Source organism: Synchiropus splendidus, chromosome 17 (assembly GCF_027744825.2).
Source record: "Synchiropus splendidus isolate RoL2022-P1 chromosome 17, RoL_Sspl_1.0, whole genome shotgun sequence".
Taxonomy (NCBI): Eukaryota; Metazoa; Chordata; class Actinopteri; order Syngnathiformes; family Callionymidae; genus Synchiropus; species Synchiropus splendidus.
In genome coordinates this window covers 11,810,890-11,836,271 of record NC_071350.1, presented here as the reverse complement: position 1 = coordinate 11,836,271, position 25,382 = coordinate 11,810,890, and the positions used below count along the sequence as shown (strand labels likewise).

General features: G+C 41.9%; 1 protein-coding gene across 6 annotated transcripts in view; it reads right to left on the bottom strand.

Annotated features, from left to right (window-relative positions):
- Positions 1–25,382, bottom strand: part of LOC128748965 (disks large homolog 4) — a 65,596-nt gene that overhangs the window by 25,252 nt on the left and 14,962 nt on the right. For 2 of the 6 annotated variants that reach the window (XM_053848095.1, XM_053848094.1), the window contains exons 1-3: positions 18,420–18,571; positions 8,038–8,199; positions 2,250–2,306 (exon numbers count right to left, since the gene is read on the bottom strand). In XM_053848095.1, the coding sequence (XP_053704070.1) occupies positions 2,250–2,306; positions 8,038–8,199; positions 18,420–18,521 (321 nt within the window). In that variant the 5' untranslated portion in view covers positions 18,522–18,571. Of the gene's footprint in view, positions 1–2,249; positions 2,307–8,037; positions 8,200–18,419; positions 18,573–25,382 lie in introns of those variants that run through there. The other 4 variants (XM_053848098.1, XM_053848097.1, XM_053848099.1 and 1 more) reach the window with 3 other exon arrangements.

Below are 25,382 nucleotides of genomic sequence, written 5' to 3'. Positions count from 1 at the left end.
CCTCCGGGATCCTTTGCTGCTCCACAGCAGCGTTCTTTAAAAAAAATAAAAAAGAATTATATATAATATATATATATATATATATATTCAAATTCACTATTTATTAAATAATCTTTGGTGTGATTTGGTTTGTTTACAACTCTTTGATTCCACCACTTAAAGGGTCGGTTTTCATGATGAAGATAAAATGCATGCAGGAGATGGTGCAGTGCTGTGAAGAACCATAATCTCATTCCATTATGCAGTGACTTGAAGCGGTTCAGACTTAAATCGTGTACATAACCCCACAACCTCGTCTCACTTGACTAAACCATCACAGTTTTCCAGACAAAATCCTCGACATAAATCAATGGAGCCTGCAGTGGATCTGGCAAACGCTCGTGCTATTGGAGCAATAAAGAAAGACGTATCACACACACACACACACACCAGCAGGAGGAGTGAGACCATGCTTTTGCATGTGAGCTGAACAGAGACCATTTTACTATTCATGAAGGTGCACAAAGTCTCACACATGAAACGCTTGAGTCACGACCTTGCAGTTTCTTTCCAGATGAAAACTCAAGGTCAACAGAGATGATGAATAGCAAGTGGAGTTACTTGACTAAAAACGTGGCCCATGCTGCTGCTTGAACTGTAAAAGAATCCCCTTTAGTTTTAATAAACCATTTTCTCTTACTTCACACCAGCCAGGATGATTATTCATCTCCTGAATCATTTTGCGTCCAAACTGAACCTTGTTATTATGCTCATGAATAGCTGGAGAACTTGGCCACAAATTAATCTTGGCCTTTATTCATTAAAATTAATGTGCACGTTTGGAAGGAGAATTGTTTTGACAATGCTCTATCACACACGGTGTCAATGGCTACTGTATAATTTGATTTACTGAGATGGAAAAGAGCTGTTGAATTTGGAAAAAAAGTGTTAATTTAGGGGAAATATTGTACAGTCACATATGTGTATGTGTATATGTAATGAAAACTAGGAGCTCAAAGAAGTGCTGATATGAACAATCTCCTTATAAAAACACAAAAGTGCTCCTCCAGGGATAATAAATAAATGAATAAAAATCCTAACTAATTAAATAAAATGATATGATAGTCATCATAACAACAGAAAATGAAAATGAAAAATGAAAAAATGATAATTATATACTAAAGATGCATACATAATAAAGATATTTGAAAAGATGTAAGATAAGCTCATATAATAATAATAATAATAATAATAATAATAATAATATACAAATTGAATACAAAATAAAAAAATCTAGATGTAAACTGCTTTTATAAAAAATGACTCAAAAAATTTAAAAAAGGGGGAAATGGAAATTAAACACAACACAATCTAAAATAATAATAATAATAATAATAATAATAATAATAATAATAATAATAATATAATAATTATTATATACAAATTGAATACAAAATAAAAAAATCTAGATGTAAACTGCTTATATAAAAAATGACTCAAAAAATAAAAAAAAGGGGGAAATGGAAATTAAACACTACACAATCTAAAATAATAATAATAATAATAATAATAATAATAATAATAATAATAATAATTGAAAACATCAATGTACTTTAAAAAACGGAACAAATCTAATTTCACAGAAAAGATCAACTAAATATGACTCTCTTTCGAATAAACCAATCAAACTATCTATTTCTTTTGTTAAACAAATCTGTTCATAAGCTACATTTGTATGCTTAGTATATTTGATTATATATTAGTCATCTAGCAGATTTTTTTTTAAATATATATATATATTCTCTAGCATTATTTACTGTCACTATTTCTGAGAGGCTTCTATGAAGCTCAGCTCCATGGCTCCACAGTGACACCTACAGGTGGTTTCCTGCACTGCTGGAGAACACATCTGTCCTCACGCTGCATGACATCATTGTTGGTAAACGTCCAAGCTGAACCAAAGCTGAGACTCATGTATGTTGGATGCGCTATCAAAGATGCTATGTATTTGGCTTCAATACAACGCTTGATCATCTCATGGACTCTTATCTATCACAGTGAGTCCAGCTCCACTGACACGGCGAAGCAAAGCCAGGCATGGTTGGACTGATACGATCACAACTCTGAGCGCACACGGATGAAACGGCAGCCATCTCAGCACCAGCCGACAAACTTTGAGTGACATCACACGCCACACACGACGGGGAAATGAGGTCAGCCGTGACGATGACGGTGGTGATGGTGAGGCGCGTGCGAGGCCTTGCTCTTACCAGCGTGGACACGGCGGAGGTGTACATTGGGGTGTGTCCTGTCGACATCAACACTGGCTGCAAGACAGAAGTGAGAGTGTAATTGTGGCGGACGTGCAGACGCCAGCAGGGGAAGAGGCGGACTAGTTTCCATCTGAGTGGACGCAGACAAGTTTGTCTGTGATACTTATTCACACACAGTGAGCAGCTGGGGTTTCAGACCAAATGCCATGGTGAACGTGAAAAAAACCCCCAAAACCTGTCTGTGACTTCATTCAAAATATGAGTGCTGTTTTGGAAACTTGATATGTCGGATGTATTTAACATTTACTAGCTGACACGGAGGAGTCATAGTTACTGTGCAAGGTCACACATTTAAGTACCAGCAGCAGCAAAATATGAAAAGAGTCACAGTCAGGGCATTGAAAGAGCACTCATTTTATCACAATTATTTCATATAATTTCTGTACTTCATAAATTCACATTTCATTCTTATTGTAATAGTCAGTGTCGTTCTTCATTTTTATGATTTTTTTTAATGCAGAAGGAGGAGATGTGATCATCATTCTATACATACTGTGATCAGTGCTATGTTATGTAACAGCATTATGTAACACTACTCTCCAGCTGAGCATCTCAGAAACATTATATTTTATGTGGATCTCCAGATCAATTCCCGTCCATTTGTCTCTGTGACATGAACCTCCTTTTAAACCATCGATTGCGATTGATTCAAGTATTGATCTGCTACTGGAAATCAGCTTATTTAAAATGGATTAGCCACTATAAACGTCAGCCCTTTGTCACTACAGACCAAATATTCACACTTTCACCTTCATAGTGAAACACTAGTTTCAGGCGGAGGTCTTCTCATGAGGTGTATTTACGCAGCTGTTTTTATTTAAGAGTTGAAGAGGCTGAATTCAGACAGTAAAGTTGACGCCCTATTCAAGACCGTCTGTGAGCAGCAGTGTGGTTTCCTTCCAAGAATGAACACCACAAATCCATTGTTTGTACTGAGGATATTGATATGGAAGTACAGAAGGAGTGATGATGAAGTATCAGAGAACTATGTGACAGCAGTACAGGACAGAGGTGAGGTCTGTTGTCGGGGTGACTCAAGGTGAGACTGGCTGGCGGGAGCCCACATGGACGATGGAGTTTGCTGATGATATAGTGATCTGTAGTGCGAGTAAAGATGAGGCAGAAGAGAACTGTTGATGTTGCAAGAGGTGGCGGACGTGAAAGTGAAAGAGGAGAGTGCAGGCAAGGTGGAATGTCTGGAGGTGACGGTCAGGAGTGTGACAGAGGATCAGAGCCTGCCATGATAGTGAGACACGAGGAGTGGCTAGTAGCAGCAGAGATTAAGGAGTGACTGGAAAGGATCAGAGGTCTAGCTCATGTGGAGGAGCTGGGAGACAAAGATACGTTGGTCAGGGAATGTTGAAGTCAGAGGTACCAGAAATAGGTAAAGAGGAAACCAACCAATGAAGTTCATGGTTGTTTTCTTCTTTTGTACAATTCTACAAAAAGTGTTTTGTAGAAGACTTTTACAAATGATGTGATGGTGATGTGAAATTTAACAGTTCCTCTTTAACACCAATTTATTTACCTTCTATTGGTCTCACTTTTTTATACCCACAATCCAATGAATCACTGGATCTGACCTCATTCTTCACCTTTATATCCACTGCTGTTTCCTCTATTATCTTTGAACAACACTCAACTGAACAAAACAAATGACTGATGAAGCTTGACACATTTGCATGACAAACTCTTCCGCATCATCATTTCCTCCATTGTTTTACAGCCGGGCGCTTGAATAAACCCTCCATCCTTCAAATTCATGTTCATCCTCAGTGATTCATGGAGATCGGGACGACAAAAGACCTGTGGGTGTCATTTGTTTGTCCTTCAGTCGAGTGTTTACGTCCAACCAAAGTGAGATGTTCAACTACCAACCAGCAAGGTCTCATGTGTTATGAATCCCCAAGATGGCGGAAGCAGGAGTTTTAATTTTTGTGACCACATGTCGTGCGGATGACTGACTCATGTAATGGCTTCTAACTTTTCCATCAGAGACGCCAGAATTACTCCATAATGGCATATTTTCAGGAAAGCACTAGCTCTCTCTTCGTCCTCAGCTGTGAGTTATTACTGGTCTGCGCCTGGACTCAAACTCAAAAGACAGGTGAAGTCAGAATCATGTGTTATTAGCGATGGTAGAGCAGCTAAAAGATTTGTCGACACAGAAACAGTTGAATGGTGCTGTGAGGACGGACGGAAATAATGGACCTGGATGGACAGTTGGTGGGAGGAACCATTAAAACAGAGGTGGGCAGTTAAAGGGCCACATTATAAACTGTGACTGTTAAACTGAAACTGGGCCATCGTGGCAAAAGAAAGGCGGCGATGACTAGGAAACGTGACGGAAAAAAAGGATGAAATGACCCATAAAAGGCTCAACGGAAGCAAGGATATTAAGAAGTATAAATGTGGAATGAACCCTATGGAAAGTCATTTTATATGCATGTTATTTGAATAGAAACCAAAACTATGGACCAAATTCATTTCAAAATATATTTTGAATTTCAACGAATTTTGAGGAAAATACTAAAATGATAAACGAAAAGAAGAAACAAAAATTACCTGCTTAAAAAGGAAACAGGATTTAAAAAATGACAACATCAACAACCAAGCTGTATAATTTTAGTCTGACCTCATGAGGGCTGCAAAAACACAGGCAAGGGTCCACATATGGCCCCCGGGCCGCATTTTGCCCAGCTCTGCATTAAAACAAGACTGTTATTTGACTCAGTATTGATGCTGATGCTGTTTTGTTGAGCCAGAAAAGAGTCAAAGTAGAGAGGTCAGGAGGTCAGGTAGGATGGAGGAAGAACCAATGAGGTTGAGGGATGTGGTGAAGGAGGTCAGGAAGAGGATCTGAGGGAGCCTTTCAGCTGGTGCAGTGCATTTTTAACAAACGGGATGGTCACAGTTGAAACCACGCGTTCAGCACCACAGATTAAACGTCGCATCATTTTGCGAATCGTTCCTCCTACCGCAGTTCTGGTGCGGTCTAATGAGCACCTCCGAGCAGCAGCAGCAGCGTAACCTGGAACTGGCTTCTCCTCACATACTTGTCAATTTGACAGTTTTCCAACCAAGTGGCCCGACAACACCCTGCAGGAGAACTGTCCGTGGCCACCGCACCTCCTTCTCCAGCGCCACTGCAACTTCTAAGTGGCAAAAGCGCGGTAGCTCACTTTTCTGCAGCTAATTAAAAAGAACATTTTAATGGACAATCTGCTCCGCGGGGACGTGGAGCTACTCTTGTGTGGGGAGCGCGAATAAATACAAGAAGTCTGAAAAACGCCCCAGGCACTTTCACAGCCTGTGTGGGAACGGGACGTTGTGAAGTGCACATTATAGCTCACACCTGCTTCCACTGGTATGATCTGTATGTCTATACTGATGTTAGCTGCCTGATGTTAGCGGTCTGATGTTAGCGGCCTGATGTTAGCAGCCTGATGTTAGCAGCCTGATGTTAGCAGCTTGATGTTAGCGGCCTGATGTTAGCAGCCTGATGTTAGCAGCCTGATGTTAGCTGCCTGATGTTAGCGGCCTGATGTTAGCTGCCTGATTTTAGTGGCCTGATGTTAGCTGCCTTAAGTTAGCTGCCTGATGTTAACTGCCTGATGTTAGCAGCCTGATGTTAGCGGCCTGATGTTAGCTGCCTGATGTTAACTGCCTGATGTTAGCTGCTTGATGTTAGCGCCCTGATGTTAGCTGCTTGATGTTGGCTGCCTGATGTTAGCGGCCTGATGTTAGCGGCCTGATGTTAGCTGCCTGATGTTAGCGGCATGATGTTAGCAGCCTGATGTTAGCGGCCTGATGTTAGCGGCCTGATGTTAGTGGCCTGATGTTAGCTGCCTGATGTTAGCAGCCTGATGTTAGCTGCCTGATGTTAGCGGCCTGATGTTAGCGGCCTGACGTTAGCGGCCTGATGTTAGCTGCTTGATGTTGGCGGCCTGATGTTTGCGGCCTGATGTTGGCTGCCGGATGTTAGCTGCCTGATGTTAGCTGCTTGATGTTGGCGGCCTGATGTTTGCGGCCTGATGTTGGCTGCCTGATGTTAGCTGCCTGATGTTAGCTGCCTGATGTTGGCTGCCAGATGTTAGCTGCCTGATGTTAGCTGCCTGATGTTGGCTGCCTGATGTTAGCTGCCTGATGTTAGCTGCCTGATGTTGGCTGCCTGATGTTAGCTGCCAGATGTTAGCTGCCTGATGTTAGCTGCCTGATGTTGGCTGCCGGATGTTAGCTGCCTGATGTTAGCGGCCTGATGTTAGCTGCCTGATGTTGGGTGCCAGATGTTAGTGGCCTGATGTTAGCTGCCTGATGTTAGCTGCCTGATGTTAGCTGCCTGATGTTGGCGGCCTGATGTTAGTTGCCAGTGCCAACAGCGCAGGTGTTATTATCACTGAAGGGGGTGGACTCCACGAGGCACAGCCCATAGATACAGTATCCACCGAGCCTCACTCATCCCATTATGTGGTGTTAAACAACTTCCTGTCAACTTTACCTCGCAACACACACACGTTTGTATTTATATCTCTGTGGGGACCACTTATTGACACGCTTTCCCCAGCCTCTCACCCTGAACCTAACCATCCAAAACGCATGGCTCACCTTAACCAGGACTCTGAACCACCCAATGATAGACCCTGTTATTTAGACGTCTTCATTCTTAAATTGGGGCTTTTATTTATGGTCCCCCCAAGACATAAGGTCCTCACAAGAATAGTGTTTTGTCAAGAATTGGCCCCCACAAGTGAGGCTCAACCAGGTCCACACACACACAAACACAGACACAAAATGACGTCACTAAAGGGTAAAAAAAAAACCTTGCAGGTTGTTATACATAATGCCATAATACACATTATTATTATTATTATTATTATTGTTATTATTATTATTATTGTTGTTATTATTATTATTGTTGTTATTATTATTATTATTATGTCTAAAATGTTAATTTAATTAGTTGTACAAGCAACAAAGAGAACAAAGATTATAAACTAGATAAACTAAAAGGGGATTAAATAGAGCTTGAAATTTAAACAAAAAATTATGCAAATACAACTGTAGATGAAGTAAAATATTAAAAAAAATTAACAATTTGTAAATGACGAAAAAGTAAATGACAAAATTTTATTTTTACTTATACATGCTTCAAAAGTCTTTAAGTGGGACTTAAAATATTATTGATTATTACTATTTTAATAACTTTATTATTAATATCTACTATTTTAATACATTTGAATCTGCAACTGACTTTACAAAAAAAGTTAAGTAAAGTGAGATGCATGTTTGCGCAACATACCTTCCAAATTTTATTTTGGAGTAAGTAAAAATAATAATAAACTTTTAACAGAACTTTTATATTCAACAATTTGCAAGCATTTCTCTTTTTTCCCATTGATATTTAGAGCACTATCGATCATGTGGACATGGATAACAAGTCATACCCGTTGAAAGATCTACCGTCTTATAATATATTTATATATATATATATATATATTTTTTTTTTTGAAAAAGTTACTTCAGGAGTCAAAACAATCTCATGACTTATTCAAAGCTGTTATGATTTTGTCGTGCTCAGGAGCGACAGAGTAGCCGTGAAAACCATACGGGTCTGTGTTTATATTCTTCAGCCGACACCTTGTTCATCCTTAAGCGCTGCCAGCCAACTCTGTCCTGCCCTTGTTCACTATCGATCTGCATGTGCTGCTGTGGGGCTGGCTCTTACTTTGACAGGAGAGATGTGCGTGTGCGGAGTGTAGCCATGTATGGCCTCCATGGCTGCCAGGTTCTTGTCGCTCATGTGAAGCATCTCGGCACTTTTCCCCGGAGCCAGGTGTGCTGGACTGTGCTCCAAGGGGGGCGTCTCCTCATCCTGGTACCTGTACTTCTGCGGGGACACACAGAGAGAGAGAGAGAGAGAGGCGGTCACACCAGGGTTTGGAACATGGCTTTCTCTCTATGTAACACAACATAAATGAGAAGACCTTAATGTTCATTTCTGAATGATGCCTGAAGTAGAATAATTTACACACGTGCGGGTGGGCTGGGAAAATACTGAGTACTTCATTCACCAAGTTAATCATAGTATTTAATAGACCGCTCATGGCAGGGTTTGAACACGAGAAAACAAAAGTGAATTACTGTAACTAAGCCTCCAGCAGCTGCTGGACGTCATCCACTTGATAGAAGTGTTTTCACCTTTAGAAATGCTGCTCAGATTTCAATGTAGTGAATATGAACCAAACTAGTTCCTGAACACAGAAGAGAAAGACGCCACGGTATCACTTCATTGCAGTATTTTATAGTTATAGAGCTCAATGATCCAGCGTTCTTAGTGCTTTATAGTTGTGTTGTTATGGCCCCAAAACATCCAGTATTAAAGAGTATTAAAAACAATAAAACATAGACAAAAACATACTGAATATCAACGCGGTGTGTTCAGAAATCACGTTCATTGTTTGCATGAGAAACTCCCATTGTAAGTTGGGAATAAGTCAGTTTAGTAGCACAAATCTGTTGGTATTTTGTTGACATGTGATACAGAAGAAACAGACTATGTGAAGAAAATCCCACATTCAAATATCAACCAGGGGTTTAGTTGGTAAATTATGATCTAATTCAGATGTGAACAGAGTGTGTACTGGGGGCCACATGGGGCCCTTTGCCTGTATTCATGTGGCCCTCCTGAGGTTATTTTATTTTATTTTGGTTGATTCCGAAGCACTTTCCTAGTTGGTGGGATTCCCACTGACCATGGCAATAAATTTGATTCTGATTCTGAAAACTAAAATGACTTTCTGAATTCGATTTTGTTCCACAACCAATGCTCATTTTAACAGTATTTTTGGCTCTTAAAATGAATAAATACTGAGGAAAATACCTTGAATAAAGTGTCTTTGTTAAATCATATTCACCACTTACAATATATACTGACTAGTATTTAAAGAAAATGAAACAATATGTAATATAATATTATTAACATACAGTATATTCAAGCATATAATGCCATGACATTATTACACTTGCCCCTTTTTTTTATAATATTTAATTCACAAAGTTCCATTGAAGATTATTTGGGGTTTGACAGAATGTGGCCCCCAGATCTAACTATATTATTGAGTACTGACTAAAAAGGTATTGAGATTAGTCCACAGAAGAAGGCCGCACCGCATGTGAGACAAGAGTCTTCAGAGCTTTCACTTCAGATAAACTATGAGATATTCTTAGAAAATATATTCATGCACTTCACAAGTCCAAAGTGAGCTCATTCTGACGGTCACTGTCTGAAGGAGGCGGTCGTCCTCCACAAGGAGTGGTGACTCAACGCCGTCCTATACGGGACGCTCCTTCTCTGTAACCTTGCTCTTTCACCGAAATCCCACGCACGGGCGACCTGCCAGCAGCCCACTGAGCTGGCCACACATGGCAGGTTTCATTAGAGGTGTGATGGCACAAGAACCGCCGTCACAGTGCAAGTGTAACGCGCCGTCCTTGAGTTTATTAAGGAACACGCACTTCCATGACGCCCCTCAGCCGCACGTCGTACTGCTGCAGTGCAGATGCGAAGCAGCCTGTTCCAAAAATGATGGGGAGCTCCTCCACATGTTGGCTGGGCGCCATAACCGCCAGTCTCCACCTCTAGCTGTCCATCTCTTATTTATATTATTCTTTTTTTTTTTTTTTTTGGGCAGACGGAAGGGAGGTGCATCACCTCGCCCCGTCTCCGACAGGCTGCCTAGCAACCGGAGCACAGTTGGGGCTGCCAGCATCGGTGCTGGATCACATTACACTGAGGCAGCACATGAGGGAAGGAGTGAAACAGAGAAGAAGATGGAGGAGAAAGTGCTGGGGGGATGGGCCATGAAGTAAAAAAAAAGAGTGTAAATCAATGTTTAAGACAGAAAACAGCGCAGCAGACAGAAATTAATTGCCGCGAGCGCAATTACAGGTCAGAAGGCAGCGAGGATTGATTTCTTTTTAATAAGCAGTGCAGCAAGGAAGTTCCACATCCGTGGTCAAATATTACGTAACCGTAAAGCAGAGAGTACAAACTTCCCTGAATCCTGCATAAATCAGTAGATTCTGGAAAGTTACATAACAATAACAAGACCTTCACGCAATAAAGTTGCTTTACCTGTCAGTGATGGCGCAATGTGAGACAGCAAAAATGTTCCGGCAAACAAAAAGGCAAATTTATGAAGACAGAAATAGCAAAGCAGCATGTCACTTCGCTCTCCACGTACAGGAAATGGTCAGACGTAAAGGACAGATCGACGGAGTGGTGCAGGTAAAGATCCGTAAAGACAAAACTCATAACTACTGTGAGCTTTAGGTCATGACCAAAGGAGCTCAATATACTATACAGCAGCCATCATGCTTCCAGAAAAGTGCCAGGACTCTCTTTTAAAGGTGCCTACAGTGGGCTCTCCTGAGCAGCATGGCGTTCCAACATTCCGATTTTGATCGGATCGCTGAGATTCTCCCTGCAGTTTTCAGTTGTTTTTCAGTGACAGAGCTAACTCATCATCCACTGAGGCAACCCATCCTCACTCCCTTGGCATAGTACGTTGATGTTGGGAAATGGACCTTTGCGTCCTATGTTGACTTCGAAGGCAGCCTTCTGTGTAGCATGGTGACGCAGAGGTGTTTCAGTGGACTGAAAATGTTTACCTTCCCCATGGAATGTTCTTCTTTGGAGCTCGCGCAGGAGACAACCGGAGGTTCTCGTCACTAAGTAAGTTATAGGTTAAGTAAATTATAATTTGCCTATGTTAAGATAAGATAAGTTAAGTCACCATGACATGGAAATGTGATACAGTGTGGACAATCACAGTTGTTTTGGCCTAGAAGATGGAGAAACAATGTGAGCATCCCCTGCAAAGTGGCTCAGAATTGAAGAGGAGAGTGAGGCAGACGTCTGCAAGCCTGAACAGAAGGTTCCATAGCCTCCTAGATAGCGCTCTCCTTCTTGTCCTGGGCATATCTAACTAGGAGAAGCCCTCAGGGCCGTTCATCGGCGCACAGTGCAGCTGTACTCTCCATGGAGCGTTGGAGGAGGTTTTTGGGGAAAATGAAAATCTGGGCCTTTTTGCGAAGGTTGCTACAGGGCTTCATGAAGAAGACAATGTATGGACGGCTCAGCTAACGCTTACTGAACATGACACGGTGCAGGTTCAGTGTGGAATTGCCCTCCCTGTTATATATTGAATCATTCCAGGAAACAAACCATCACAAGTCAAACGTACGGCCAAGTTTATGTGGCCTGAAACAGTTTTAAATATCTGACTTATCTTCTTTACCAAGTCGACACTCACCCATTCACTTCCATCGAAACCAAACTTTTTTCAAAAATAAACATATGGTAATTTGTCTAATAGCAATCCGTTGCTAGCTCCTCAGATGAATCTATCTCTCAGGAGTCCTCTGGAGAGCCAAACCTCCACACGGCTTTCCACCTCATTTGCATGATCACAGCCAGCACACACCTTTTAATGCATGTCTACATAAGTCTCAGGGGAGAGCAGCTTCACTCTTCATCTGCCAGCTTTATCTGAAGAGCATTCTCCATGGAGTTGCAGTGCAACACTCGGACACGTGTTGGCATCCTGTAGCTGTTCTCTCCCCCTGTGTTTTTTCCTGACTCTATATAAGTAAAAAAAAAAAAAAAAAAAAAAAAAAAAAAGGTATATTACTGAATCAAATGACGGACCCATACATACATTTAAACAACAAAACAGTGTTTATTTTGCATCAGTCTGACAATAGCACAATAAATCACGATGGTGGCTATATTCAAGCTTTTATATCAAATTCTCTTTTAATGTATTGAAAATATTTGTCCATTCAGAGTAGTGGAAACCCTGGATATTGTGGAGCAAAAAACATCCCTGAACAAAAGCAAACTTTTGTATATATATATATATATATATATATATATATATATATATATATATATATATATATATATATATGTGTGTGTGTGTGTGTGTGTGTAGCACCCTGTAGCTGTTCACTCTTTCTGTGTTTTTCCTGACTATATTTAAGTTGTTTGCCCCAAGTTTAATATATATATATATGACTAGTAGTTCATATCACTTACATTTGCATAAAGCGGACAGAATTTGTTTTTCTCTTCCACAAATAAGCACGTGAGATGAAATAATACACACAAAACAAACACGATCCATTTCAATAAACATAATTGAAATTGATGTCCATAGGAAATTGTTTTCCGGGGGCCATTTTCTTACAAGCAGCTGGCTAATAACAGCATAAAGCAATTAAAAAATGCTTCTGCCCACTGCATTACCTCTGTAACCAAACCCCACCGGCTCTCTGCGCTGCGACTGTTCTCCTACATCACCACGTCTTCTCCAGCATAAATGCAATATTGCATTACAAAGGTCAGAGGGAGAAGGCGTCTCTGCAGACTCTCACACGTGTGGCCCAGTCTATCGTCTCCAATAATTGCACGCTGAGCAGCTGAATAAGCCAATCCTGTGATGGTTAAACAAGTTAATGCAGAGCAAATGTCAGAGCGCATCCACCATCATCGTCTCTGGTTGCGAGCTTCAGGAACTAAAGCCTGGCTCCGGCATCATTCCCGACACAGCACAGCGGAGGCTGGAGCATCTGTCCAGGTGTGTGTTCTGGGGTTAAATCCTCACACATTCATGTCTGTGAGGATGAGGATTTCATGCATTCTCGTCACGTCACGTCGGTCTAATCTGACCGCTTGACAGTGTCGGAACTTCGAAGGTTCGCGTTTCATCTGATGAGTCAGCAGCATCGATTTTGACAGTTGAAAATGAAAAGAATGAGTTCATTCAGCACATTCAGTGACCTGCTGTTGGATGTTTGGCAGTTTGTAATTGATGTTCTGTATAGATATTTCAAAGTCCTGTCCAGTCACTGTTCTGTTTGAGAGATTGCAGCAGGGGAATCTTCCATTAGCGAGTCATTTCCTTTGAAATCAGTGATAATGTTCCTCTATAGCATCAGTGGTTTGGCCAGAGACTTCTGAAGCACTGGTGCTGACTCTTTAGGGGGGTGGAGATCATGGCTCTAACTCCTGAAAACACCTTCAGAGCAGAGATTTGTCTTCAGACGTTTTGACTTTACAAGATCATAACAAATAACTTCAGTTAAAATTGTGTTACTATCAACATGTAGTCTGGTTCTCTGAAGGATTCAGTCTTGAACTCACGCCAAAAACCACCATGATCATGTCCACCTCCATGATGCGTTATGTGCTCATTTACGGGTTTCATCTTCATACAAAAAGTAAATAACAATAGTTGATAGTTTCTGTGTAGAAGCATTAGTGCTGAGTCATCTCAACTCTGTTCACTGCGATACTTGTGGTTGTAAAGGAGCAAGACACACGGTCTCACCAAAACTTTGTTAATGCGATCGAGAAGAAAGACAACAATGATCGTTCATTTTAGTTAATGCCATCCAAGTTGCTCTGTTTGTGCTGCAAATATTGCTTGGGGAAATGATTTATTGAATTTTAGATTGATTTATTTAAATTTCATTACATGTCATTTCACTTTTTTTGAATTCGTACATGAAATAGTGACAATATCTTCCATCTTCAAAAACCTATTTGTCATTGCCAACGTTTTACTCAGTAAAGAAGGAAACTGTTCCTTCTTTTTTGTTATTAAATTCCATTAATGTAACTAAAATGTTTTTATTATTTATATTTTTATAATTAAATTTATATTTTTTATTACTTATTTTTGAGAGTTATCAACAAACGCTGAGTGTTTTAAATATGAAACATATCTTTTCTCACATCGATCAAACAGTTCTACTCCAGTCTAACTCAATGAGGTCCGACAAACTAGGAGTCATGGTCTTTACACTCCAGTTCCACTCTAGAGCTTGTTCTTCATAGCCTGGATTTCTGTACATCTGTTCATTAATCTCAAGCCTGTGTCAACGTCACATCATCCTCAGAAGGAGCAACGTTGCCGGATGTAAACAGAAAGAAATAGTTTCACAGCAAGGGAACATGGAGGACATGGAGAGAAAAGTGGGGCTCACAAGCCCAACTGAAACTCTCTAGTTGTCCCACTTAGCTGACAGTATACGCTCACTGCTATCAGAAAAACAGATTTCACTCGAATAAAACAGTGTTATTGTCATGAAAACCCTTTGACTCCACAGTTTCCGATCAATAAATAGAAGGCATCCTGCTCATCTGCCATCATGAGGTAAAGCGGTTTTGTGCAGGGGAGCAGAGGCTTCGCAGCTGAGGAATATCTAAAAATAAAAGTCCCTCAAGTGTGCTCTTCACAACTAGAACGCCTGTATTACAGCAGAAAAAAAACAGAAAAAAAACATGAAAAATTCATGAGAAAACTTTTTTTTTCTTCGTTCGCACTACACCCGTTCCTTATACACAAAACAAAAGTGTGTAAGTTGCCTTTAATTTACTTCGAAGTAGGTGGAAGTAGGATTGAAACTTTCTTTTTGTTAAAATGAGGATAATAAAAGTCTTCTGTCATCACAGGATCAGCTAAGAGACGCTGTCACAAGTGATGGTCAGACTGAAGTCGCGGCAACTGTTGAGCCAGCGAGGGTTTTTGGCTGCCGCGCCTCTATAGGAGCAGAACAGAGAGTGGGAGAGTCTGTCTGTCTGGAGCCTTGGAAGACAGAGGAAGCATGTGTGACGCGAGTAAAGCCACCTCACTGTACTGTTAGTGTCGGGGGCTTCCATGTTGGCTACTGCGCTGGGTAAAGATCGACTAAGAAGAGAGAAAAATCTGAGGAAATAAATAATGGGGAAGAGATTTTCTCCACTACAGGTTTAATAATCAATAGTTGTGTGTGGCATCGATGCGGTTGGCAGGACGGACCCTCCCCCAACCCCCCGCTCTCACACACACACACACACATATGCAAGGGGAAGCCATTTTAATAGACTTCACTGTGATGGTTTAATGGTTACTGTGGAAACAAACCATCAGCGGAAAAGCCTCAGGAACTACTCATTGATGCAGATAAATAGATATTCACTCAGATGATTGATGAATCAACAACTACAGGGGAAATAAAATAAATAAATGAATCTAGAATGAGGCAGAAAAAAAAGCAGAGGCGCAGAAAGTAAAAGTGTTTTTGGTATTTACATGGGAAAATACATTTTTATTGAACACTTTAGATTTATCCTGTTTTGTGTTCTGCAGTTTGAGGAGCATTCTATCAATATTTGAAGTCTGGCGTGGCTAAGTTTGCAATAACAAACTGCCTCACTGTGTGTCTGTGGCAAAATTCACCCCAAAAACTTGGTATGATTTTAAACCATCCGTGACATGGAACTCATTTCAGGGGTAACTTGATGACATTGGGAGGTTCCTCTGCGATACATGATGCAGTTTAAAGCTGAAAGATTTTTTTTTAAACCAATTATTTGCAGTAGAAATGAGCTCAAATGGACAGTAGGTGGCGACAGCTTTTTTTTGCCACAACAGCATCTGAACAGTCCTTATGTATCTGCGGAAGTCAGGTATTCTAGTATTCTAGTACTTTTTTTTGCTGTACTTGAATAAATTGTAATTGCACATCCAGTCATGATTTTCTTTTTAAATTGCACACAAGTATTTTCTGTTACAGACTACAACAATGTTAAAAAGGTTATTCTTTATTGGAAGTTGATGTATATTGCTTTCTTTTTTCTTTTGTTTAAAGTTAACAAGGAGACAATGTGATGCAGAGGTGTACTTATAATAATTGTATACACAAATGATACTATTTACAGAGGCGGCGGAGAGTTGGGGGGGGTGTGAAACCTTCTTCCTGGGGGCTGAGAGGGGGTGGGGACTGGTATAAGTATTAGCCCAGGCCACAGTGGTAGCAGCCCAACCCTGTGTGTGACAGTATCTTAAGGGAATCTCACTTCCCTCCTCTATTTTCCAACAATTAGAAGTGAAGTTGATCTCCACATTCATCACCCACGGCAACGACCCGTGTGATTTATGACTATTATTACTCTGAAGTATAAGTTTGCTTGTGCGGCAGCACCACGCTGGAGCTGCATTTGACTGTGCGCCTGATGATGTATCCGAGTGCCAGATGCTTAATGGAGTGGGCTCCTCCACAGGTAGCGTGTGCCATGAATAACAAGGTCTGTGAGGATAACTACTGTAGCACCACATTGTCAGGGGCTGAGCTTGAGAATCAGGGGGTGCAGGAGGTGGCGCGACCTTGCGATGGAAGCTCTAACAGGATGTAAGAATCTGCTTGTGAAGCCTTTCAGAGACGACCTCTGCCCTGATGTCCTCGTCCCGTATTCTCCGGCTCACTGTATAATGTGATTGGTTGCCTGGTAATGAGTGACAGCGGCCCGTTTCCCTGTCTACTTTCCAGTAAAGATACCTCCGGGTCGATGTGCCGAGTGAGGTGATCATTGATTCTGATATCGAGATGACGGCTCTCGGATCCGTTGCTCATCAATGATTCAATGAAAGTGAGTTGTCCTGCAGCTGCAGGCGGGCGACACCTCACCGTCAAACATCAACACGTGAAGAGGCTTTGTTTGAGGACATACATCAGCAAAAAAAAGCTTCAGATCGAAATGCGATTCATCATCTATTGAGCTCAAATTCAAGACGTTATTGATCTCTTTAAAGAAGGGGGTGCCAGCGGGTGTTAGCTTACATGCGACAGAGACAACAGGATGTTGAATATGAATTACGAACACAAGACACACTTGAATTGTAATGGGACGAAAGGTTAAACCAGGCTCATCTATAAGGGATAAACGTGTTTAGTGCAAACACAGCATCACATCAAAGACATTCGTGCTGATCTTGTCATTTCATTTTCAACCTTCTGCGTGAAGCAGTGAGAACTGAAAGTGAGCAAACCAAACAGCTGATGGGATGGGATGTCATTATCCATGAAATACCCTACGACATGAGCACTAGCAATAGTAGCGGGGGCAAAAAAATGAAAAGTCATTGCACATTTATCTCCTCTCCTCCTAAGCCTTCTAACCTTTTCTCCTGCTTATCCCAAGCAAGACGTCCTTCTCCTCACATTACTGCTCCAGCTCCTCTCTGGGAGACAGTCCCGACTGAGAGCTGGACTCCAACTTCTCCAGTGTGAGCCTGAGAACACCTGACCAGGCAGCCACAGCCACCTCCGGCCCCGTCTGTCAGACTTAAACACTCATTTCAGAGGCTTCACAGTAAACACGTCCTTTACTTTTCACACTCCATCATGCGCTTTTTAAAGGTATTAATAACCATCCGATGACCATCACTGTATTTCATCCAGACACGGAGCAGCTATCTCTGCTTAATGATTGAAACACCATACGCAACTAAACGCCAAACAGGAAGTAAATCAGATCCGGGAGGCAGAACACAGCACGGATAATCACACCAGGCCTGTTTGAATAACCTGGCGCTGTGTACACACGCTGACGTGGTTTGAGGCCAGTGGAGATCATCTTGGCTTCATTCAGACGCCAGACTTGGTAGCCATGTGGAGGGAACCTCTGAGCTGGCTGCAGAACTGTGGAAGCACCTTGGGGTGGTTTGGGACTGGGATGGACAATCGGGGGAAACAGATCAATCCCTCATTGGTCCGAACACAAACCACCCACTCCCACTCGGCGTCGGGTCAAAGGTCGACCCGGACTGCCACTTATTCATTATATATTTTGAGACAGAAAGCGGCTGCCTGGTCCAGATTCATCTGTGGTCCACAGAGAGCAGCAGGCACTTGCTTCTGCAGTGTGGATGTACATCAGTAGCTCTGAGGCATAAACATGCATTTTCCCAAGGTCAGATTCATGCTGTGCTCCCATGCAAATCTGAAGGGAAACAATTCCGATCTGAAGCTTTGAATTCAGGAAGCAGCTCCGAGAGCAGCTGATGTTGGATTCACCCGGCTCTGCGTGAATGATCATCTAAAACGAGGGCTTAGGCGTGAAATAAATGACAAACACACGGACATATCCGAGACGAGAGCGCTCAACTAGACAAGCCGTGGATCAAATGAAGCTAATAACTCAGGTAGCTTCAGTCCAGTAGCTCTCCGGCGAGGAGCACCGAGAGGAGGGGATGAGGGGGGGAGTCTTCTCTCTCTTACCTTACAGCCGAACATAAGCGACAGGGTCCGGTTGCTGCAGATGACCTTACACTGGCACATGACCGGCGACAGACACTTGAAATTCCTGACAGACAGAGACATCAGTCCGGAGACTCTCTCTCATCCCACACACACACACACGCGCGCACACACCACCGCTCCTCCGTCCACCGCCACCGCGCGAGCACCGCGGAAGCTGCGCGGTGGAAGGGGGGAGGGAGGTGGTGGTTGGGGGGGGGGGGTCGCTGGTGCAGGTTGCCCGTTTGACATGTGACCGTTCTGGGGTCCAATGAGACGCTCCTCAGCGCGAGTGTGGGTCGTCTTAAAGTCGCCTCGATCACCGCGGTCACAGATCCATGATCGCGCTAAAGACGCGGCTGCATTAATAACAGCTTCACACGACAGTAAAGAATAGAGATGAAAAATAGATGAAATCAAATCAAAGCAATGATTTCTGGGAAATATGTCTGATTTCATAGCGGCTCACGCTACACGCCAAAGTGGGGTTAATGCGCCCCCTGTTGGTCAAATGGGGGGACGCGATTTGCCCTGTATAATTTTAAACGAGACTAAGTTCCTCAACGAGGACGTGGAAGGCGGCTACATCCGGTGAGAAGCGAGGGACACCCTGGACAGCTCCATCAAATTTAGACCACCACTAACACACACACACACACCAGTCATCAGTTGACCTCCCTTCTCTGAAGTTGCTTTAAGACGGTTTTGTTGCCGCTTTGTTGCTGACATATCAGATGAAAACCTCACACACATGAAAGATTCCAACAATATAGGTTCAATAAGATGGAAAAATGGCAACTTTGACGTGCTTTTAGAAGGTTTACAAAGGCTTAGCATTGATTCAGTTTTTTTTTAAATGATCCAAACTTTGAAAATAAATGAAGAATAATTATTATTCTTGTTATTTATTATTATTATTGTTGTTGTTATTATTATTATTATTAGTAGTAGTAGTAATGTTGGCAGTGTTACGCAATTTGAAACGTGAATTAAAGTAAGATTACATTTTTTTTTGTCTCACAAATGAGATGCAAAGTCATCTATATTTAGCACAATTTGATGAAATTATCAATATTCATCATGAAACATTTACAGACCATTATAGAGCACGAGTTAAACTGAATTAATAACGTGGTCGTGGTCGCGTAGTTTTTATCTCCCACCTTGGAGACATATGTTTAAAAAGTGAAAATTGTGAAAACAGAAAATTGTGTTGTCTATTTTGAAACTTTCAGCTTTCTACCGCACAGTAAGGAGAACAGCTCCATCTTCCTTTCATCTCCAGACTATACTCATGTGGCGCCTCTCCACTCTGGAGTGGGATTGTGCTGACGTGGTGAACCCACAGGGTGGAGTGAGAGAACCGAGCGTGTGAGATTTAAATATTGTGCATTCATCTCAGGGCTGACTGCGGCGCGGGGCTCAATGGGTGACGTAAGCTTCAAATATCCAACACATGCCTGACACACAGGTGTCGATGTGGCCAATACCAGTCAGCGACTGGAGGATTCCCTGGGACGACAGTCGAGCAGAGCCAAATGCCAAATCCAGGATCTTCATGACAATGAGGATCGTACAATCTCAGCAACCCCAGATTGAGAGACTCCGATCTGGGCCGCCCACACACGTGTGTGTGTGTGTGTGTGTGTGTGTGTGAGTGTGTCAGCGTGTGGGCACTGCTTCATTCTGCTCCGCACGCAGTGATTCCATGACTAACTTAAAGCTTCTCTCAGATGACATAAGAAGCCAGAAGTTGGTTTCCATGGTTATTAAAGATCTCAGTGGCCCGTTCTAACAATAGATGTGTTTTAATGAGCGATTGTGGGTAGTGATGAAGTGGTGAGCAATAGACCTGCTGTAGCTCTATGTGTTTCAACACCAACACCAACTTGCTGCTTCTAGTCGGAAAAATGTGTGGATACTTCTGAACTTAAATCTTCGACACACACAAGCTGATAACTGCTGCCGTGCGTTATGGGACTGAGCGTTGGTGGTACTTTTTTACTAGTGAGAGTAACAACAGGCTATCAATGATGAGAACCAGCCACCATACGCTTTTATAAAACTCCTGTTTCAGTTGACTATTTGATGCTCAGCGACAACCGACGTACAGGAGAGCAACTTTAACATCTCAGACACGAGAGATTCGTTACTTGGAAGTACGCAGGGTTCAAACAAGGATTTATTTCTCATTTAACCCAAGGTGGGTTTAAATGATGTAGTACACATGCCAGGCCAGTGGGTGGCATTGTAATGTCCTAGCAACAAACAAAGAAGACGGCATTGAGCGTGTTTGAGCGTCATGCTACGTGAGCATAACAACACAAATGTGGAAACAGTGTCGTTTGTGTGGACCAACAATGAGGATGAGTCATAACAAGTTAAAAAAATTAACTGCGAACGGACAAAAACAACAGACACAGTGGAAATCACAGTTGTAGGGGATCCAAATCTCACCATCGTTTTTGATAAAAATATTTCCTAAAATGAGGATTGAAAAAAACATCTCCGCGTCTTCTTTAATTGTGATGTCGCATTTCTCACTATAGTACAGTCACTTCTACAATAACAGATGACAAGACAGGTATGTTTGAAAGGTCTTTACACTAGAAAAGCACTCAGAGAGGGCAAACCTCCGCCCATTACGAATCCTTGAAAGAAGTTCCCAGTCAGTTTGACTATAGAAGGCAATACCAAACAATACCAAAAATAGGGCTGAATCTTAGCCGGCGGGAAGTACGTACGGTAGACCTTTAAAACGTGTATAGATTGTGTACTGAACACGTGACTTGATGGCTAAAAAAGTGAATCGGATCAACGCCAAAATTGAATCATTTGCTCCTTGTTCCATTTCACACATTGCCCCAAAATTTTGTCCATCACTCTTCAAGTCATTTTGATCACAGACAGACAGACAGACCAACCAATAGAGACACATGTTTACCTCTAAACTTGCTTTGAGGTTCCATAACTGAGATATAGCTTGTTATATAAATGAATTTGCAGTGGGATGTGAACACTATTTAGCAGAGTATTGCAGTTTTACTGTATACTTCAGTACGATCGTTCAGACTAGTCTGCTCCCATTTATAATTCAGCTGCCTTTTTCTTCACTCCAAGACATACAGTTAACCCGCATAAAATTTTAAGCAGCAGCAGCTTTTTAATTTGAACGCTCATCAAGCACAGAAGCCCGTCCACGAGAAGCACCTGCAGCGAGAATCCTCATGATCGTCTCCCTCCGTAGGTGGATTCCGGCTCCACAATGTTATGTAAGCGTGGGTGTCACACGGAAACAGTGGTGTTCCAGTGTTGACTGTAGCATTAACACCGTAATGCAGCATTGTGTGAAAGAGACTGAGAGAACCCCAAAAGAGCCTGAGTGTTGCCATGACAACATCTGCAGGGGGGTGGGTGGCAGATATTGTCAGAAAAATAGCAGCCAGGAAAACTACATTTCGGTCACTACATCCAGAGCATGACTGGCCCAAAAATGATATCATATATATATATATATATATATATATATATATAACACAGTTCATACTGTTTCAACATCTAGATTTAGATTCAGAATCTACTGTTTAAAACTAAAAGTGAATCTTCAAATGAAAGATATAGAAATAATATGTAAAAAAGGTTCACTATTATATTATATTATATTATATTATATTATATTATATTAGAAGAATTTCATCCAACATTTCTGTATTTTTATTTTTAAGCTGACCTACATCAACTCATGTCAAGGTCTTGCTGCTTGCTAAGTATCCTAGAAATAGTTTCTTTCCCTATGGTCAGATGTGATTCGGCAGAATCCAAACATGAATATGAATGATAGAATAGAATATTACAGTCACATCAAAAACAGGAAAAGACCTCTTCATATATTGACAACAAATCCAGATGCTTTCTTGCCTCCTTTGCGATGTGTGCTGTGCGTTCATGACTAAATCACGCTTCGCCATAAGACGAATCTGGACCTCTGCTTGGGCACAGTAGCACTTAAAGCTGGCCTACAGACCCGCCATAATGTTCACATCTGATATTCCTGGTTGAGCCTCTTGCAGAATCATCCGCCCGTGTAAATTTTACATGCCAGAATGGAGTCATCACCAATAGTGGTGACTGCAAGCAATGCATAATGCATGAAGTATGTTGTGCATGCAGCTTCTTCAAAACACTTAAAAGAGCGCCCCCAACCCCAAAAAAAGCCTGTGAATACATGTATTCATGTCCTCTCAGTGGTGGCGAGATATGTAGCGGTTAAATGGAGCTTATGGACGTGATTATTTCCAGCGCGTTCTGCAAAGGAGAGAGGACATCCACACGGTGATTTGGAAAGACTAACAGATAATGATTCAGTCTCACAGCAACCGCCGGTCTAATTCTATCCAGCCATCGCCTCGCTCTCTCTCTCTCTGTCACAGTCTGCTGCTGTCCCTCCTCCCACATGGACGAAAACAGCACCAACACACTCCGCTCAACTCCATCTGAGCTTTGAATCACACCGGGAAATTTTTGAACACCACTGCATCTTTACTAGAAATATTTGTATTATTTTTTGTGATGCGTACATTTTGAAGTTTCTCTTCAAAAATGCATACGTTTTGCTGATGGCATTCTTGACCTTTTCACCTGCCTCCTAGTTCTGCCAACTTCCTCATCCCTCTAGAGTTGACCTGCCGAATTCATCTTATGAGACCAAAACCATATAGCTGTCTGGCATTCTAATGAAACTGTGGGTCACTGGTCACATGGTTTGTGACCACAACACAGCCCCTGAGTCTGCGCTTCATCTCACACTTGCAGAACATCATGCTCTTTCAATGAATTGATTCCTTATTACTATATTAAATTACTGTAATATCATAAATGCATCATCCTCATTTATCATTTTACTGAGGATCTACGACTGTTAGTGCCCAGCAAGACAAGTGACGGAGGACAGTGAGTCTCATGATGAAAATTCTAATATTGGCTAGCATTTTTCTGACACAGCGATTTGTTTAACTTCCTGGAATAAAGAGTGGATTATGAATGAATGATTTGTTGCTGATCTTACCAGAGATAGAACTGAACCCTAAACATTTTTATTGAAATGTAGCAGAAAATGTGACAAACTCTATAGATTGCGAAATGTTTTCTTTTGTTTTATCCTCAGTTCATGGTGTCAACTACAAAAAACAAACACAAGAGGAAAGAATACTTGCAACAAAATTGTTTCCACATGAGTTCAAGCCAGATGCTTGGCTTTGTTTAAGAACAACAAGGGAAATATTGGATTCGACCCTTCGCTTTAGACTCTTCCAGAGAGATTCATTGGAGAGTGATGCAACCATGACGTCTCAGCCTTCAAAGAATCAATCATTACATACAATGCGTGTCATTTGTCTGCCTTCATGCATCATAAATTTATATGACTCGAACGCAATAAAACGCAATTAATGGAGACGTAGATCCATTCATCACCATGCAAAGTGGGCCAGCAGTGACTTGTAAGTAGCGTTTAAAGGATTATCTGAAGCACTTCCTCTCAGAGGCCCGGTAATGTGACGGTCTACTCACAGTGAGGCATGACGAAAGCATAGGTTCGACATGGGTCATCAACTAACCATGGTGGCGTCATAATATCACTTCACAATGTGGTTGTAACTCTGCCAAAACATGTTTTAAGATACATGTTTTCCTCCTGTCAAATCACTTTGATGGGCCTGAGACTGAGACCCGTGTGGGTAAAGAGTGAAATGTCATATTTGAAGGTGACCCTTTTCTAGTTTGAGGTATTGAAGTATGTTGGTGTCTAGTTCATGAATGAAGGAAGGAAGGGGTGTGATTTTTACAGTCTTGAATCTGCCAGGTGAGGGAGAAAGAGCTGAGCCAAAAGGTTAAAGATCGTACTTTACTGGCTGATGCATCTTCCTGCAGTCATCCACGGTTACAAGCTTTGGGGTCAGGAAAGACAACACAAGGGGCCAAAAGTAGGTCAATCTAGAGGTGAATCTGCTGGGGGTGGGTATAAAAATAGTGGCACATAAACGTACAGTTAGGGAAAGAAGCGCAGCCGTCTGAGAGAGACTCAAAGCCGAACCCGCCCGTGGATCAAGAGGTGCCACTCGGGCAGGTTGCCTCTGACAGCGCCTCCTGAGGGAGGTCTCCAGGAAGACACTGGCAGGGGGGGGATGATGAAAATCTGCCCGCAGTAGTTCGACTTTTTTGCTTACTGCAGGTCATATTAGTCACAAGAGCCAGGCTGGATTGCCATCAGCATTTAGTATTGAGCAAAATATAGAGCGACATAAAGGAAAACATCTGGACAAACTCAACTTTTTTTGGAAAGAGATATGCTCAGAATTGTCAGAAAATAATTTCTCTTTTTTCCAAAGTAATAAAAGAGATCACCGTTTACTGTCATACAAGCACAAAAATAATATTGAGCACTATTCTGCTAGATATAATATATAAGTTTGGCCAGGCCTTTCACTTTCACTGCGGTTTGTAAATACGTTTCTTTGTATGACTGAGGCCCCAATGACCTCACTTGGCTGTTTACCGTGCACCAGTAAGTCATCGGTTTCTGCCATAAATACCTCTGATACGTCCAGTAAACACACAAATCTGAAGCAGTATTTTCCCCACCACAGAGATGTGAACCCCCACACACTGACACATTGTGTCGTATCATGGTGTCAGAACCGCTTTTAAAACGTGTCATGACCCAAACATAAACATGTCACCTGTACATTAACTGTGTTGAGATACAGACACAAACCACACCGTCCTTCATCTGTTACTGACGTAGTAAAGGCTGACGGTGAAATACAACATGGCCGCCTCCCAGATTTTGTCTAATCAACAAGTCTACTTGAGTTGAACTCCCTGGGTACGTTCCAACATGCTGACCGGCACATACAAACGCACATGAGCCAGGCCGTGCTCATACGC